Source organism: Cebidichthys violaceus, unplaced genomic scaffold (genome assembly GCF_023349555.1).
Source record: "Cebidichthys violaceus isolate CVI_PGR_0920_01 unplaced genomic scaffold, fCebVio1.0.p SCAF_73, whole genome shotgun sequence".
NCBI classification, from domain to species: Eukaryota; Metazoa; Chordata; class Actinopteri; order Perciformes; family Stichaeidae; genus Cebidichthys; species Cebidichthys violaceus.
In genome coordinates, this window is record NW_027176957.1 from 843,901 (window position 1) to 859,170 (window position 15,270).

The 15,270-nt window shown below is 44.8% G+C and overlaps 1 protein-coding gene across 1 annotated transcript; it reads right to left on the reverse strand.

The window, feature by feature from the left end:
• Positions 1-11,030: 11,030 nt before the first annotated feature.
• edn2 (endothelin 2) lies at positions 11,031-14,198 on the reverse strand. Its single transcript, XM_068736866.1, has 5 exons — positions 14,114-14,198; positions 13,402-13,546; positions 13,161-13,277; positions 12,510-12,593; positions 11,031-12,393 (listed from the first exon to the last, which is right to left on the reverse strand). The coding sequence occupies exons 1-5, from the start codon at positions 14,181-14,183 to the stop codon at positions 12,294-12,296; spliced, it is 516 nt and encodes a 171-aa protein (XP_068592967.1). The 5' UTR covers positions 14,184-14,198; the 3' UTR covers positions 11,031-12,293.
• Positions 14,199-15,270: the final 1,072 nt, after the last annotated feature.

Below are 15,270 nucleotides of genomic sequence, written 5' to 3' on the forward strand. Positions count from 1 at the left end.
ATGCAAAGTATTACAATCTTTAAGGGATTAAATGAACGGTGCAAATCTAAAATGATGCAATCTCACCCAAACTGCAGCTCTTCACACTTTCCCCGTCGGTGTTATCTACCGTCTCTGTGAGCAGATAAGTTTGCAGATAATAATGTTGCTTCGCGGAGATAATTTTTGGTGACCGGCGGTTCCGTTTTTTTGGGAAACAAAAGCGTCGTCTGAGCCCTGAGATAGAGCCGCAGAGCACCGACGTCAGAAGTTAAGACCTGGAAAAAAAACACTGTTGCTCCTGAAGCGTGTTATTACGGTAAGTTACCGTGGTTTGTCTTAAATAAATAGGGGGAAGTGAGCACACTGACATACAGTTGGTTGCAATCTGTAACCACACCACTAGATGCCACCAAATCCTCCACACTGTCTCTTTAAAGACTCAGCAAGTAAAAAACAGTCATTTTAAAAGGTCCCCAAATTCCAGCTTTTCAATTATTGGGTTGGAAAAGCGTCGACCAGCATTTACCAGCAATCTCCATTCATTTCAATTGAATTGCAGCAGTTGGTGGATTCTCTAGTAAATCCAAATATTTTCTTCTTGAGCTCAACCTTGGTGAACTTTGACCTGCAAATGTTTTGCCTTTTGACCCACAGCGAGCAGTGTTGACGGTGCTGACTTTGGAGGAAGCTGTCGTGGATTATTAGCCGCAGTTGGTTGAAGCTTTATTTTCCCTCTCTAACAACTTTGTTATTGAAACAAAATGGTGAACAAAGGTGAGCAAAGTGCCAGTAAACAAGACCAGCAGAGACAGTCTGCAGGAGACAGACTAGCGCTTAGCCTGGCCAGCTAGCAAGCGTCATTAACCAAATATGTTGCTCAGACGCTGCACCACCTTCTGCTGCCATCCAGCGCCGCCCCGCCCTCTCCTGAAGGAAGAGCCGTCCCGCTGGGCGTCTTCGCTCGGTGCTCAGATAAGGACGGGTGGTGTCCGCCCAGAGGAGCCGGAGCCTCACGGAAACTTGATAAAAATGAGTTGCTTCGGGAGGCAACCGGGTCTTTTGTTTTGAAGGGAGATTCCTCAGACTATAATTAGTTACACAAAGATCTGCAAAATGTCAGATATATTTAGGCTAGAAAATTAAACAAAAGGGGGTCTGAAGTTATGGAATTTGTGAGAGCGTGGATTGATAAGATGGAGGTTTGGAGTGTCTGTGGTGTTTAGAGGAGGATAAACATTCCCAGCAGGGCTTGAGATCACTTCTCCCTCCACGTGTACAACAATGACATGTTAGTAGTGTCTAGAGCTGAGGTGGAATTAAACATTCCTTAGTGAACAAGGTCGTGGTAACGGTGTTGCCGCCCACATCTGTGGATCAAGTATGTGTTGAAAAGAAAAAAGACAAATCCAGGGAGAATACTGGACACATTAAAACAAGAAAATAAACTACTGACAAGTTTTCTCCAGAACGATAACCTCAACAAATAACCACTTTCATGATTTTTATACATTCAGCAGTAGTGAAAAGGAAAAGTTGGGCTGTAAACACCCCGGTCACATGACTTCCACGGCACCACCACTAAACCTTTAATAAGATATGCAGAAGCTTCAAAATGAGATATAGATAGAAAACAATGTTAAGATATCTTAAGCCTGACTTCGTTTCAGGCTTCTAATCAAAAACCCATATATTGAAACCCGTTGATTTTAAGCAGAGCAAACTCATTCCTGTGTTTCAGGACTCATCTCTGCAGGACGATGCTGCCATAACAACCTCCAACACGGTTATTGTATCGCTCCCTGGAATTACAATGTACCGATTCAACACCAGTTGATACAAAGTCCGGTTTGCCGCTTCCCTCTACTTCTAGCATCCATCTCCGGCTCCAGCTTCACAGCACAGACGTCGACCGATCTTCATCTCTCAGCCTATAAGAAACGATAGGATTCAATGTTTCAGAAGTGTTCTGTACATTCCTTTTTTTTTTTTTTAAAGTGACACTTTTTGTTTGTTTGTTTTTGATTCAGGTTTAAGAAGACGGCCTTGAAGAAGAGTTCCTGTAACGACAGACTTGTTTCACTTTGACAGTTGCCTTGAACAGTTGGCAACTAAAAATAGTCAAACTGGAAACCAGAAATGATGTCATGCCTTTGGTGTTTTGTCTCGGCTCTTGTCGGCTTTCCCGAAAAAAAACATTTGTACAAAATTAAACTTTGACGTGAAGTTCCTTGAACGTTTTCAAAGTGTGTCTATTTGAGCCCAGAGTTTCTGTCACGCCTCAACAAACCTGTAACAAAGCGGTCCGAGTTGACTGTTTATTGAAACAACGACGCTTTGTGACTCGTCCACCTGTGCTTCTTCAAATAAGAGAGCGAGGAACATCGCTGTCAAGTAAACCAGACTGCTCCATCAGACACAAACAAACACAATGTGCAGCCACTGTGTTAGAACAACGCAGATAAAGTTCTATCTGTGCAAAAAAAAAGACCTAATATTTAGAGTTTAAACCGTTAACGGCGCAACGTAAACATTTAAACGAAAGTACGATCATTTCACCATGTATTTATGTGTACTTTGTACTTTTGTAATATGTGAAGTTCTCAATAAAGTTCTTGAAAATAAAAGAATTCTGCATTTCCCCCCACCTGTAATACCACTGCGCCCCACTAGAGGGGCGCGCCCCACAGTTTGAGAAGTGGTGATTCAGCCCGATGGTGTTCCTGATTCAACAGTGATACATTATAATAACAAACGGGATTTAGACTCATATCACGCTGGAACTATGAGTGACAGCACAGGTGTAGCTGATAACACTGATGGTGGCTGCATTCCATTCAGGTGAGCCAGTTCCACGGAGCAGCCGCTGTGCTTTAATGGCTCATTGTAACGCCATTAACCGAGTTAATTTAAAAAAGGCGGAACGTGTGCCGGACAAGTGTGTGTAATCTTCATCCAGTCATGAATCAAATCTGGTGTTTGTATCTTATGTTGTCAGTTGTTGTCCAAAAACTGTTGCCACACTGTTGCTCTGGTTGAACTGTTCCTTCCTTCACGATGAACACACACACACACACACACACACACACACACACACACACACACACACACGCTGCATCGTCCTGCTGAACCCAAAATATTCAAGAGAGCACCGAATGTGAACCATTTTTTAAGTACAAAGGCTGAAATAGGGACTCTCACCCAGGAGGCTGGTGTTCCGTGACGTGTTCTCTGTGCTCATGTGAAGCTTCTGTTGCCTAAATCCCCAAAAAGTCTGAATTCACGACGCGTTTCCTGCGACCCAGCCCATTAGAAAGTGACGCCACGGGGTCCGACAAAGTGTCAATACGCCAGAACGTGTCGGGTTTGTGTTACATGACGATCAAACGAGCCGTTAATCAGCTAATTCTCCGGTTTCCCATCTTCATTAGAGTATTAGTGTATTTCATCCCACGTGTCAGGAATGACGTCACCCTGACATCCCGGTTCGTCGCCCTCCTAAACAGCATTCCTCACACATGGGGACCCGGTTCAAAGCAGGTGTGACAAACACAGAAAACACCATTCTTGCTCGGTCGCACCTTTAAGGACGATGACTATCAGCATGCGCAACAGTTAAACAGAAACAATTCCCGTCAAACCGTCGCTGCTATTTTTAACACTGACTTCTATTTGCCCTTCTGAGAAGGAGTTACTTTGTACTTTAGCGCTGGACGCCTGTTGCTCATTCCGGGGTGATTAATAGACAGATCCACTGCATCGCATCGATCCACCGCTCTGCGGCTCACCCTCAGTCCCTCTGGGAGGTCGCGGAAGATTAACGGCCCTCTCATGTTGAATAGGTGAGGAAGCACTTAATACACAAGCCGAGTGGAGAGGAGCGGAGGTGGGAATCCTCACTGCATGACTTTCCTTGTCTGCAGGAAGCAAAACGGTTGCCATTTATTTGGAGGCTCGTCCGTGTAGATGACCAATTCACGGGTCGACCGGTGTGTGCGGTGTATTAAATATTAAGCCACCCTCTCTGCACATGCTAATGCAACGCCACACTCAACTCACCTTTGGTCTAAAGGAACACACACACACACACACACACACACACACACACACACAGCTGTGGCCTCGCCTGCCTGGGGAAGAGTGTTCTTGGGTGAGAACCACGATGTTCTTTGAAGTGTTTCAAAGAAAGCACTTTGCCGTTTCAAGAATTGCTCCCGAACCGACTTCTTCGTCGCTGAGGGAGGCTGAACCTCAGCGTGAGCCGTCACAGCTCACATGCATTCAGTCACTGAGAGTCATCACACTGCTATTCACACTGCGTCTAAACTAAACTCGACTTTACAACTCTTACTCAGTTGTGCAGTATGTGGACATTGTCCTCTAACACCCGACTCAAAGATCGTCCCCGCTATGAATGTATAACAGATTTATAGCCTGTTGTGTCTCCAGAGGGACACAAACATAAAATAATGTTCGACATGCTTGTTAGACAAGTGTTCAGAGTTTGTCTTCTTCTTTGTGTTGCACACGCTCTACATTTGCACAACAGTACCGCACTATACTGCAATCATGATAAGTACATGCATCGACACAGTATTTGTCTCTCAGCATCTGGTCCCAGTGGACGTGCACATGAACACCGTCCCCCTGTCCTCTCTGATCACCTGCTGCGTGTTCACAGCGTCTTGCTTGCAGATGAACATCGTCAGGCGTCTGAATGGCAAATTAAGATTTGGATCTTTCGGTGTCGCGCGCAGAGGACATGTGTTGGTTTACACAGAGACGCTGTCTCTGGCGTACGTGTTCCCGCACAGAGACGAAGATGAGGATCTGGACGACGACGACGTGAGGAATGCCGTCCAGTACAGGCACGCCGGAGAGTATTAAGAAACACAGAGAGTCCGCTTAAAGCAGGGGAAGGAATGTCTTGCCGGGGCCATTTCTCCATGACAGATCACAGACAGGACATTCCCCACTGCTGCGAACATTAAACACTCCTGTCTTTGAATGATTATAGTCCCTGTGTTCCTTAATGAGGCTCACCTTTGAGCTCGGTGAGGAAGCGTCCAGGAATGCCAGCTATTCAAAACATCTACGTCCCTGTTTATGCTCTGGACCTGTGAGCGGGTTCTTTGAAGTTGTGACACTTGAGGCTTGAGACTATTGAGAGTTGCCCAGTGATGCAGTGAAACCCAGCGTCTCCTCCTCTCCCCGACCCGAGCCCGTTTCCTTCCTGCTGGTCCCGGCTGTTTGGTTGTGACTAGACTTCATGTTTTGGTTTTTTTTTGGTATCAGAGGGGGCATGTTTCGGAACCGACGGTGCTGATAGGGCTGGTCTGTCCCCAGTCTGTCCCCGAGCCTCTACAGGGTCCCGGCGAACAAAACCAGGAAGAGCAGGAATGCACCGACGCCGGCTTTTACTGTAATCGCAACCGGTTTGGACTGGAACCGTGCGAGAGCAAGTGAAAAACACAAAAACAGTTGATGTGACACAAAGTCTCATAGTGTGCCGGTAATGTCTCAAACCATTTCTTAATCTTTTATTATCAATACGGAAAGTTCCGACACTTGATCCCAGTGAGCTGACCTCTTACCTCTGAGGGAAAGGGAAACTTTTTAAACACCTCAAATTCATATTTCAGCTTTCCCTTGCAGGATTTGAATGGTAGTACATGATGGTTCTGGTGTGGACGGTGGATCGTACAGCTGTCCTTTGCTACATGCAGAGGACAACCATCCCGTCAAAGGTTCAGGAATTAGTTTTTTCCGATCACATTCGACGTTATCTCCACCTTCTCGTACGCATCATAAGCAAGTTAATTGTCAATTAAAGATGACCTTTATTATGATTAAAGTGCAACCTTTTTGCCATAAATTGGGAGATTGTGAATGTTTTTTCCTTGTTTATTTTGCACATTGGTGATGATCACAGAAATATAAATACACGTGATCACATGACTTCCACGTGTTTGTCCGCATTCTTTCCTTTTTTGGACATCGTCCGTGTAGACGAGATCACCAGTGGATGAGTCAACCGACGTCCTGTTGTTTTTGGATGTACCGAAACACGAATGCATGACGTCGCCGGTGTGGAGTATTAAATATTAAGCCGCCCTCTGCACTCTCTCCCCTGCCTGCCCTGCATTCAGAGAGCAGCTTGGTCCCTTCTGAACAGGGAGTCTCACCCTTGGTCTATCTTAACCCTCCTGTTATGTTGCGGGTCAAATTGACCTGTTTCAAAGTTTGAAAACCTAGAAAAAATATTTGAAAGTACTTTTTCTGTATGAAACTTCTTCTGCTTGTCTTAATTAGTGTAATCAACGTTAAAAAAAATAAAAAATAAAAAATAAAATATATATATATATATATATATATAGATATCATGCATTTGCAACAACCCCCTGCAGGTTTATATAACAGAGATGATGTTTGGGCCCGAACATCATCGTCTTTGAAAACGTGAGACAAAGTATTTCTTACTCCCTCCCACCATGTTTCACCCCATTTCTCACACACACACACACACACACACACACACACACACACACACACACACACACACACACACACACACACACTCTTTCTCACTACCCCCACCTGTGCGAGAAATACAGATGCTATTTTGACTTTGAACCTTTTATTTTCCCGCGGGAAAACTCCGCCCCCACACTTAGCAGGAGAGGGTCTCTTGGGAGTCCGACCAACATTACACTCTGCAGATGCAAACAACACAGCAGAATACTGTAGGACAACATGAGCAACAGAAACAAAGGGATGACAGCTCTGGAGGCTCTGGAGCACATCCTTGATCATGTGACATAGAGGAGGATGTGTCTGAAGATGAAGACCATCTTGAGGTCACTTCAGATTATGATGGTGCTGATTATGAACCATCAGATGAGGAAACTGAAATACTTGTTCCTCCAAGCGAGACGTTTGCTTCATAAATTGTGAAATACAGTGGTCATCCTCACCCAATACACGTCAGCCAAGACTGTCCGCCGAAAATATTATAAAGACAAAATGCATTTGAACAAAGCACACCGTGACGACATGTCACTCGTGTGCTGTGTAGACACACACACACACACACACACACACACACACACACACACACACACACACACACACACACACACACACACACCTCGTTGTGCTCATCTCTTGTTCATTTTTGGAAATGTCTGTTTCTTAACACTATAAATGAACATAAATGAAGTTTACTTTCAATACAAATCCTTTTGTATTCATTTGGCTTGTTTTTGAGTGAGGGGGTCAATATGACCCTGAACAGCAGAGGTGTCTCATCTCTATTTATTTACATCACCCCATGAAAAAAAGAAAGTTTCAAAATGTAAAAAAAAAATTTGAAATAAATACATGTTATGGTAGACAATGCAATTTATATCTAGGTTTTTCCAAAGTACCTAAAACATAGTTTGAACTATGATCTATGGAGGGGTGAATAACTCCATTCCACTAAATACTGATTGAATTGTTAGTAAGGGAGTTGGTGATGAGGTACAAACTATATTTATTAGGATTTTTTGGGGTTTCTGACCACTTTTGGATGATTAAACATGCACCGGGTCAAACCGACCCGGGAACATCATGGCTGTACCTAAGAAACGAACATAACAGGAGGGTTAAAAAGTGCAAACACAACACACACACACAGCTGTGGCCTTGCGCGGCATCGAAGAGTTTTCTTGGTAAGAATTTCAATGTTCTCTGAAGAAGACAGTCGCTTCTTCACAAACTGTTCCCAACTGACTTCATCGTGAAGGCCGGAGGAAGCTGCAAATCAGTGTGAGATTCCCAAAAGCGTTCCAAAACTCACATACGCTCAGTCAGTCATGCATGGAATGAGTCGGTAACGTGTGCCGTTATTCCACCATGACTGATGTCTACCTCCATGTCTATCTCTATGTATGTCCACCTCCATGTCTACCTCCATGTCCACCTCCATGTCCACCTCCACGTCCACCTCCACGTCCACCTCAATATCCACCTCAATGTCCACCTTCATGTCTACCTCCATGTCCATCTCCACGTCTACCTCAATGTCTACCTCCATGTCCACCTCCATGTCCACCTCAATGTCCACCTCCACATCCACCTCCACGTCTACCTCAATGTCTACCTCAATGTCTACCTCCATGTCTACCTCCATGTCCACCCCCATGTCCACCTTAATATCCATCTCAATGTCCACCTTCATGTCTACCTCCATGTCCATCTCCACGTCTACCTCAATGTCTACCTCCATGTCCACTTCCATGTCTACCTCCATGTCCATCTCCACGTCTACCTCCATGTCCACTTCCACGTCTACCTCCATGTCCACTTCCATGTCTACCTCCATGTCCATCTCCACGTCTACCTCCACGTCTACCTCCACGTCTACCTTCGACTGTCGACCAACTGTCGACCTCTCCACTATGGATGTTTTCGGCTATAACAGTTTCTTGCAGACCGAATATCTGCGACGCTAATGACATTCCCATTAGCCTCAGCTGCACTTCATCACAACTGAATAAAGCTCATAGATTTAATCCACCATAGTCATTCCCCTACAGTCTCTAAATCAAGGTTTTTAATTAAGTAGAATTCCCTGACCCTAAACGTGTGTGTATGCAAAAAAACGACAGGCTGGAGCCCAGTGAGACAATTATACGATCGCACAATCATGATTTACTACCGGCCCGCATGTCAGGAGAGAAACATGAGGGCGACAACATGGAATAAAGACTCAAACAAAACAAAACAATGCAACTAGTATTATGACAACAGCATGATTAAGGTTGCAATCTCAACCCCCTGTCCAGCCCCCTATCAGCTCCCTGAGCAAACAGCAGACATGCTCCTGGTATTCCTTTGTTTCTTTTCCGCTGCCGGTTCTCTCCTGCCGCTGAAGGAATTTCGGGAGGAATGCAGAAAAAGCATCCTGTTTTCATGCTTAGTCAGCTCTCTCACACCGCTGGGATGTCTGAGTTCTTACTGACGTCAGGGTAAATAACTAGAATGTCAATAGATTGAGTAATAGAGAGACAGGTGCGTGGTATCGCTGCTTTTTGCGTCCTCGCCTTTACAAAAACACAAGCCAGCTGTGCTGCACTTAAAATACAAGCAAAAAAAACCCCATCATACTAACCTGCGCTTGACTTTGAATGGTGCTAATCCCCCATTTATTGTGGTTATCTGTCGTTCCTCAAACACTTGACCTGCAACCTGGGACGTCCTGTAGATAAATGGAAGTCTCCGACATCCTCCATAACAAACAGCGTGTGCGCTCTTGCAGAACAACCTATCTAAAGTAAACATCAGCGTACGGAGGGACAGACTCAACACCGTGAAGAGAGAACCACAGTTACGCCGCGTACAAAGAAACGCTATGTGTGGTGACCCCCACGCTTCAGCGTGTCAAACTGTCCGCCTGGTGATGCACCTGAAGCGCGGTGAGGCTGAAGTGAAGGCTTGAACGGTATTTCGGCGGCGGCAACGTGCACGAGGCGGCCGCGGCCAATACGTCTTTGACGGAGCAAGATGGTCCACCTCGAACCACAGATTTGTCCTTTCAACCCATTTTACACCGTCGTCTTTTAAAGAAGCAACATTTGTTAAGCAAACGGGCCTCAAGTCAAAGCAACACTGTGGGACAGGTGTGCTTTCACAGCTGTGCTTGGCTTCTTCGGTCACACGGTAAAGATGTACCCACACAGATTGATTGGATTCTGACTAGAGATTCGAGAAGCACGTCTTCAGCTGGCCATTTGGGGACAAATTGGACAGCTGGATCCATTTTTGTTAATTCACCCCAAAATGCCCAATGTTTACCAAAATGTATGTTAGCTGTAAGCTAGCAGTAAGCTAGCTGTAAGCGAATGTGTTTGTGTGAAAAAGAGCCGTGTTGCAAAAGGGGCAGTAATGTGGGATCACAATGTCACGCTTCTTTTTAAATGGACTTAAAGTATTCAGTATTTCTATAAGTGTATATGTACGACCATCAAAAGTGCTTGTTTTTTGCCCTGTAATGATTCCAACGACAGCATTACGGAAAGGATCCACGGAGAGATACGACGTTTTTTAACCTTCGCTTGATCCGGTCACACTTTTAGTCAAAGCAAGTTGACGGTTGCTTGATTACTTTGCAGCCCATTTGGGGCTCTTTTCCCTCAATACTGGACCAGTTTAAAAAATTGGTCAAATAGGTTTAAGGTTGAAAACCTGAATTAATACCCTTATTAATGAACTGTGAACGCAGTTTAATCTGATTGATCAGGGACAATCCCTGCACTCATGGATTTAATATGGATTTAATACTCTCAGACCACAGACTGCAGTTTTCAAGAGGTCTTGGTCCAGTTGTGTAGTCTGCTACTGTGTGTGTGTGTGTGTGTGTGTGTGTGTGTGTGTGTGTGTGTGTGTGTGTGTGTGTGTGTGTGTGTGTGTGCTTCAAGTAAACCGAAGACATTAGATGTGAATCTTCACAGTGTGGGGCTTTTAGGTGTCCATCAGGACTCATAAATGCCGATATGATCGTATACAGAACTTGATTAAAACCTCGACCGACGTTAAATAAAAGGTAGACAGCCGTTAACCAGCTGTTGAGGAGATTTTGATTACATCACTAGATTATAGGATTCACCGGATAATAAAAAACATCTGAAAAGCTGCTTTTCTTAATTTTCAATGTCTTACTGGACGACAGATGAGGAAAAGGTTTGGATATCATTTCTACACTGAAATCTTCTGCTGCAGGTCAAGACAATATTGGACCTTTTTTAAAATCTAATCCTTTTTCTTTTGGACTATAACCTTAATGTTCAGTGGTGTTACACCCAGAGAGGTCCAGCAAGTTCATTGTTCATTGAACAGATACATTTAATTAATATTTAGTGTGTCAGCATCTATGTTCCTCGAAGAAGTTCAGTATTTCCTCCAACAAGAAAAGAAAGTGTTTGCTGGAACATGCAGTCTGTAGCTGAAGATGGAGTGAGTGACACAGCAATTAATTCTCAAAGTCAAATAATAAAATCACCATTCTGCTGTAAATTTTTCTTTTTGCGTTTTTATTTTTTTGTCATATAAAAGTCAGTGCATCATTCATACAAACATAAATACATCTCTGAATAAGTTAGAGAATAAATAAATTATATATACAATTCAGCATTTAACAGTAAATGTGGTAAACTGCCCATCGTATACAGCATTGAGATATGTGAGGATGGATATCATCAGGTTGACTACAATCAAAAAAAAAACGGCGGATGGAGTGAATGCATTTTATAGTGCAGAAAAAACCCGACAAATATCTTTTGATGTGCATAACACCGGTCTGGAGTCGTTGTTTCCCCCGTGACTAATTACAGAGGAATTAACAGAACATTTGTCAGGGGAGGAAAAACAACTGCTGCATTTTTTGGCAAGCTGCAAGCCATTGAAACCTTCTGGCTTATCTTACATCAAAACATTAAACTGGAGCTATGCAATAAACACTTGGGGCCAACACAATAGACCCTAATGTTGTTGTTATGCAAGTAGAAAGTTGACTGAATATGTGTGTGTGTAGGAGCTGACAATAGACCTTGTGCACAAAGCTAATTGTTGCGGAGATAAATCCCAAAGAGATGACTTTCGTTTCACTGAGGCCAACATGTGCCGAGAATGAACGAGCTGCCATTTTCAAGTACTTGATGATTAAAAAAAAGCAATTTGCTTATTTGCCCTGAACACCAGGTAGAGCAGCAGATCCCAGCTCTGATACAGAGGAAAGTAAAAGGTTAATAGCAAGGACGACAAGAGTAAACATCCCCCAACTAAATACAGAGATGATGTGACTCTGGAATATGTGATGATTCTACAATCCTCAGTGTAGGTGAAGTCTTTGTAAACGTTCTTGAAGCGGTTCCCCAAAAGGACAGACACCGGCTTCCAAGTCCTCGGCTTTAATGGATCTTTTCTTGGCATCTGTTGTTGTGTTCGAAAAAGTTCAAAGAGAGTTCAAGAAATAACTCTAGACGACTCCGCCCAGCTTTGTTCTTGCTGTAGGGCTTCTGTCCCCGTGAGCTGCCAGTCCTCTGAAGCTCTGCTTCTGTTGATCAAACGCTTGATCAGCTGCCTTCTTTTTTGCCTTCCATCCTTTCCAACCTTCATGTTCCCAGAGCTGGTAAGACTCTTGACCCGGATGCTGGCGTTGAAGGTAGCTGGAAGAAGCCTCAGGGGAACCAAGGAGGTTGAATCCACGGAGGTTGAATCCACGGAGGTTGAATCCACGGAGGTTGAACCGCTTCTTGGATGTCGGCTCAAGTCCCCTACCTCCTCGTTCTGCTGCTAGGCCCGTTTGCTCCACCCGGGTTCTTGTTTGATGACGGAACCTCTTTTGCGATCGCGGTGTTGGACTTGACCACAGATCTGCAAAAAAACAGAAGAGGAAAACAGGTGAGCTTCATAATATTATGTCCTATAAAAGGCCACCAACAAAGCACAACGTGGATCTAAAATAGATCTTTAAATCCCTCTTCACAAACCTGAAAGACTCCAGCAATGTGTTGCCATTTGTGCGTGCAGACTCCACCGATGGGCCCGCGACATTCGTCCTTGGGTTCTTTGAGCTGTGGAGAGAAACAACAACAGCGTTAAAACACGTAACCCTCCCAATGCCTCGGGGGGGGAATCGAACCCCTACAAACTGAGGATGTTCTCTGGCATTATTAGGTTAATTGGAGCAAAAGAAGTTCAAGGTCCAGCAAGCAATTTCCTCGGAATTCCCAAACTAATATATCTCAAGATGGCCTTATGGGCAAGAATGCAGGGCTCCAAAAACACACCACCTATAGCATAACATCTAGAGACGGTGACTTAATCCATACTGGTGGTTTCATGCAACGCAATGACTCCTTGAGCAAAAGCAGTAAACGTTCTAAAAATAGCAGCATTTCTAATAAACCTCTGTGATTTCTTTCAAATACATGTGGGCCATGACTACTACCCTTATTCTGTGGTGACACTATCACACACTGAATCCTTTTGCCTTTTGCTTTGACTCATATTCTACACCAACATACTTTGATGCTATCGAGCATCCAAAAGAAAGGGGGGGGGGGGGGGGGGGGGGGGGGGATCGGACGGTTGTTGTGGGTCCGGGTAGATTAAAGAAGGTACAGGGAAGGGGCGGTTACCTTTCACGGCAGAAGCCGGAGCAGGTTTCATCGGCCGCGTTGAGGCATTGGCATCGCTCAGCTGAACGGCGCCGGCGGCGAGACGGGGGACTTCCCAGGCCATAAGGAAGGAGCTTGCTGTGAAGGGAAACCAAACATATTAGGGCAGTGTTGGAGAGTGCTGATGGAGGTTAGGATTAGGAGTGTTTACTCCAGTCTAGGAACAAATGAAGTGCGTGTCTGAAGTGCTCTGATGCCTCACCTCGGCGTGTTGACCCAGATTATGTCCAGGTGGCAGAAGTAGATGCATTCTTTATCGTCCCAGCTGTTGCAGGAGCAGCGTTTGGTCCTGACTCGTGGAGCCTGAGCTGGCAGCTCTGCCCGCTCCGATAAGGGGAGTCCACGGCCTAGAAAAACACAGAAGAATCCCGAGATTAAAAAAACTGCCAACTAATCCCTTCTTGCAGTGTGACGCCGCAGAATGCGGTTTGTGACTAGCGCATGTAAACACAAAGACTCGGCGGGGTTAACACCCTCTTGTACGGCTAAACAAACAAGGTTGTGATTAATAGTGGAACATATTCACTGTATCAAAAATCAAGGAACTTAATCCAAGTCAAACATCTCCTGCAGGAAGTGGTGGTATGTGATAACCTTTTAATAATAGGTGGGTTACTTATTAAAGGTAAATATTCCCTGGAAATCTGAACACAGCTCTTTGTATTGTACTGGCAAAGAGTCAAAGGTTTGTGTAGCACCAGCATCTTCTTATTTTGCTCAACTACTTTCCACTGTTTGTACTTATTTCTTATAACATCGCTTATTTTAAAAACACTCAAACCCTTAAACTTTTATTAGCCGAGAAAGAACTGATAATAAACTGCCTGCGGCCACAAAAGTGAAATTACAAACTACAATATTTAAAAAAGGGAAATAATCTAGAATTCCACGAAATCAAATCAAAGTTTACTCACTCTCTTGCAGAGCCATGCAGATGAAGAACAGAGTCAGCGTCTTGCACATGAAAGAAGCCATCGTCCTCATCCTGTTGTCCTGATGTTCTGGCGTGTGAAGGCAGCAGCAGGAGGTGTAGAGGAGTCTCTGCAGTGGACTGTGTTGAGGAGCTGAGGAGCTGCAACAGGTGCTTTGTGTTCACTTTCTGGCCAGGACATCTACTTATACTCCCTCTGCGGGGTGGCATCACGACGGCCCTCCTACCTCGGCGAACTCGTCACCCAGAGCGGTGTCGTTACACAACACACACACACACACACACACACACTCCACCTGCCCTCCTCGCATTCCAGCAGTGACCTCAACAAACAGACTCGTCAGCGCCCCCAAAAGGCCAAGAAGGGCAGTGAGAACATTACAGGTAGTGGACTACAGAGACAGAAGTTAAATCAGTTGAATTGGATGAATTAAAAGTAGAAACTAGCATAAAAGTGGAAACATAAAAACACTCATCAGGTGTTCAAGCCTTCAGTCTTTCACATGCTGACAACTGTGCTGTACTGAATGGTCTATCCACCATATGATATGGAAGCTTCAAGAATGTACAACTGGTAAATGCATTAATGAATATTTAATGAAAAAAAAAAACACAATACAAAAGTCTCTGCTTGCAACCACGTGGTAATAAAAACAGCCGTGGACGGGTTGTGAATTGTAAACGGTAAATCAAGAAACCTGAACGCGGCCTCTCCTGATCAATACTATTAGATGTTGAAGCAGCAGGCTGGAGTCTGTCCTGCACAATAATGAGATTATACTTCTATTAAGAAGCCCGGCAGCAGGCGGCCGTCATGAAGACAGCGGGTGACGTGAGGCCGTGAGCCTCGTGTTGATCTTTCCTCTCTGGCGTTGCGGGGATCGGATGAGGCAGAGGAAGAGATGAGCAGCAGACAGAGGGCTCGCATGGGCTGATACGAGGATGATGAAGTCAAGGAGAGCTGTCGGCACCCCCCCCACCCCCCACACACACACACACACACACACACACACACACACACACACACACCTCCGCTGCAGGAAATGAAGGTGAGGTCATGGCACAGTCTCCCCTCTGCTGTCACACAAACCACATCTGAGCGTGTAACATGCTTTGACCTTCGTAAAGAGATATGCAGCC